The 2,748-nt window shown below is 53.0% G+C and overlaps 1 protein-coding gene across 1 annotated transcript; it reads right to left on the bottom strand.

Moving 5' to 3' along the window:
• Window positions 1–582: 582 nt before the first annotated feature.
• On the bottom strand, window positions 583–2,148 carry TGAM01_v202227 (hypothetical protein; the record flags this gene model as incomplete). The annotated part of the gene is made up of 1 exon (XM_018807183.1): window positions 583–2,148. One exon carries the CDS (start codon window positions 2,146–2,148, stop codon window positions 583–585), a length of 1,566 nt encoding a protein of 521 aa, XP_018659691.1.
• Between the last annotated feature and the right edge of the window lie 600 nt (window positions 2,149–2,748).

Below are 2,748 nucleotides of genomic sequence, written 5' to 3' on the forward strand. Positions count from 1 at the left end.
ATCAAGAAATAAATACTCAAACGACAAAAGAAATCGTGTATGGGGCGGCGCCAACAGGCTGGCGCATTCGCCCACTGGGTATCATGGAAAAAAATCCCCCGAATGCTTGGTGTATGTGTACGATCCTTGTGCTAGAAAACAATGCAAAACCAATTCCCTAATCCAGTAGGATACCAGTGTATCGTGTAAAGTAAAGGAAAACATAAAAAGGTTGATAGGGGTGAAAAAAGAGTAGCTTCAAATGTGCATGGGCTGCGTTGTATACGGCGACCTGCAAATTCATCGTCTGAGACAAAGAATTCTTACGGTCAACAAATACAGAGCAGCCAGAGCAAACGAATTTGAGCAAGAAGGAAACAGTAAGAAGGGTAATTGGGGGATGGGGAAGAAAAATGCGAGTGCGAGATTGGAAGCAGTCGTAGCTCTTACTAAAGCAGTCAAACTGTTCGTTCCATTGAAATCATTTCGATAGACGTCGTAAAAAGTCATGTAGCGGGATAAGAGCGGAATAATTGGCGTTAACAAGGACATGAGATTTGGATGAGTAGAAGACGAGAATCAGGCGGCTGAGCAATAAACGATTTATCGGGTGGTTGATTCGATCTTGAAGTCCTTGAATGGGACCATCCAGTGAGGCTCGAGCCAGCCAGCATTGTTGAAGACAGTCCAGAGTCTAGAAGCCTTGTTGACATCGATCTTGCAGGCCTGCTGGGCATCAGTCTTGCGGAACTCTTTGCCGTTCTGGAAGCGCTCGAGACGCCGCATAAACATGCGTCGCTTGCTGGTGAGGTACGTGGCACAGTCCAGACGAAGACCGCTGGCGAGGTTGAGCTCAGCAGGGTGCAGCAGCTTGCGGTTGGGGTCGTTGCTGAGGTCGATGGGCTGGCCCTTCCAGTCTGGCTTGAGCTGGGCAGCAGCACGGTCAGAGAGAGAAGCAAGAGGCGGGCAGAAGTCCTGGAGCATCTGGAAGTTCTTGTCCTCGCGGCTGGGGGCAACAATGCGTCGAGATGGCTCCGGCGTAGCACTGGGACGACGTCGACCAGCAGTAGTTCGAGCAACAGCAAGAGTCGAAACCAAAACGTTGGAAGCAACAGCTGCAGCAGGATTGGGACCACCGCTGGAGCGAATCGGCCGCGGGGCCTGTGGCTTGGAGACCCGGCTGGTGACTCGATCAAGCACTCGATCAGCGCGCTGAGATCGGGCTGGCTTGGCTGCAATGGGCTTGGCTGGCTGGATAGCAGGCAGACGACGAGCTCCAATGGCGGCTTCGCGATCGGCCTTGAGATAGGCTCGCTCATTCTTCAGCCATGCTCTGGGGTTGTTGTTGAAGTTCTTCAAGACCTGTGACTTGATGGAGATCATCAGGTTGTAGTCCTCACGGCGTGGAGGCGGAACAACAGTAAAGATGTTGGCAGTGGACTTGAGAGCTCGGACATGGTCGTCGACGATTTGCATATGAGTGTCTTCATCCTCGACAGGTGCAAACAATGGCGGCTGTGGCAGGCCCGATGGCGACGACTCATCAATGGGATAGAGTACCGGATCCTGGATCGTCGAGCTCTGCGGCGTGCTTGGAGTGTTGTCGGCGTTGCTGGCACTGCTGGAGGCATACTTGGTGTAAGGCGAGATGGGCGGCGACATGGGCAGCGGCAGCTTGTCAGACACCGAGGCAGAGCGGCCGCTGTTTGCCGACATGGTGGCGAGGACTGAAGTCATTTCATTGAGCGTCTTTGAATCTTGACGACGGGCCTTGACCTGGTTAAAAGTCTCGAGCAGGTTCTCAGGGGGAGACATGAGATTGCTAATGTCCAGCCTGCTGCTGGCCTTGGGTGGCGCCGGGGCAGCCATTTGTGCTGGCTGAGCGACAGCGGACGAGTCGCTGTGGGGGAAATTGGCGGCCATTGTGCGAGATTCAATGGCCGATTGGCGGTTATTATTGAACAAGCCGGGAATAGGAGAAGGGGCCAGGGTGGAGGATTGAACTCTGGACTGCGATTGAGATTGAGATTGTGATTGAGAAGAGAGAGAAGAGTGAAGATGCAGAGAATCAGAAGAAATCGACTTCTGAGACAGGATATGGTCGAATTGAGTGGAAGCTTGCTGGGCGGCGCGGAAACGTGCGTGGCTTGCGGCGGGTTTGTCAGCCATTCCTAGATGGCGATGACCCGTCTGACGTGGTTTGGGCCGGTGGCAAAGGCCGTATCGACGCAGGCAACACAGTGGGTCGGCTGGACAGATTGGATTTGATGTGAAATCAGTTCACACAGCCCTTTCGGAATTTAGCGTTGAGCCGGAGATAGAAGGCCGTTGAGATTGGCTTTGTGGTTTGTCAAAGTCCGCCTCTGACAGCTAGTGTGGGGATGTGTGTGTGTAGAAGTTGATTGATGATGGTGACGGCGAGCAAAGGAGGAAGAAGAGGAAGAGAAAAAGCCAGATTGAGAGGCTCTTTGGGGGTTATATCTGCTGTCACTCTGGCGACGGCAAGTTAGTAAAGATTGGGAAGGCGAATTGAGCGGAAAGCAGTGGATGAATGAATGGAACAGGCAGGTTCCATTCAAGCAAAGCGTGCTGTGGCGTTGGGGGATAGAATTCACCTTTTCACCTCTAGTGGCAGGTTTCGCTTCGTCAAACGATAATCCAGGCCCTCACTCAAGGGATTGGAAAGATGCGCTGGCTGAAGAAGGAAGAAGGATGGTGGTGATGTGCGCCGAATGGATCGGCAGATGGCTCCGATTGCTCTGGTCCTGG

This window comes from Trichoderma gamsii, assembly GCF_001481775.2.
Source record: "Trichoderma gamsii strain T6085 chromosome Unknown Scaffold_5.2, whole genome shotgun sequence".
Lineage (NCBI taxonomy): Eukaryota > Fungi > Ascomycota > Sordariomycetes > Hypocreales > Hypocreaceae > Trichoderma > Trichoderma gamsii.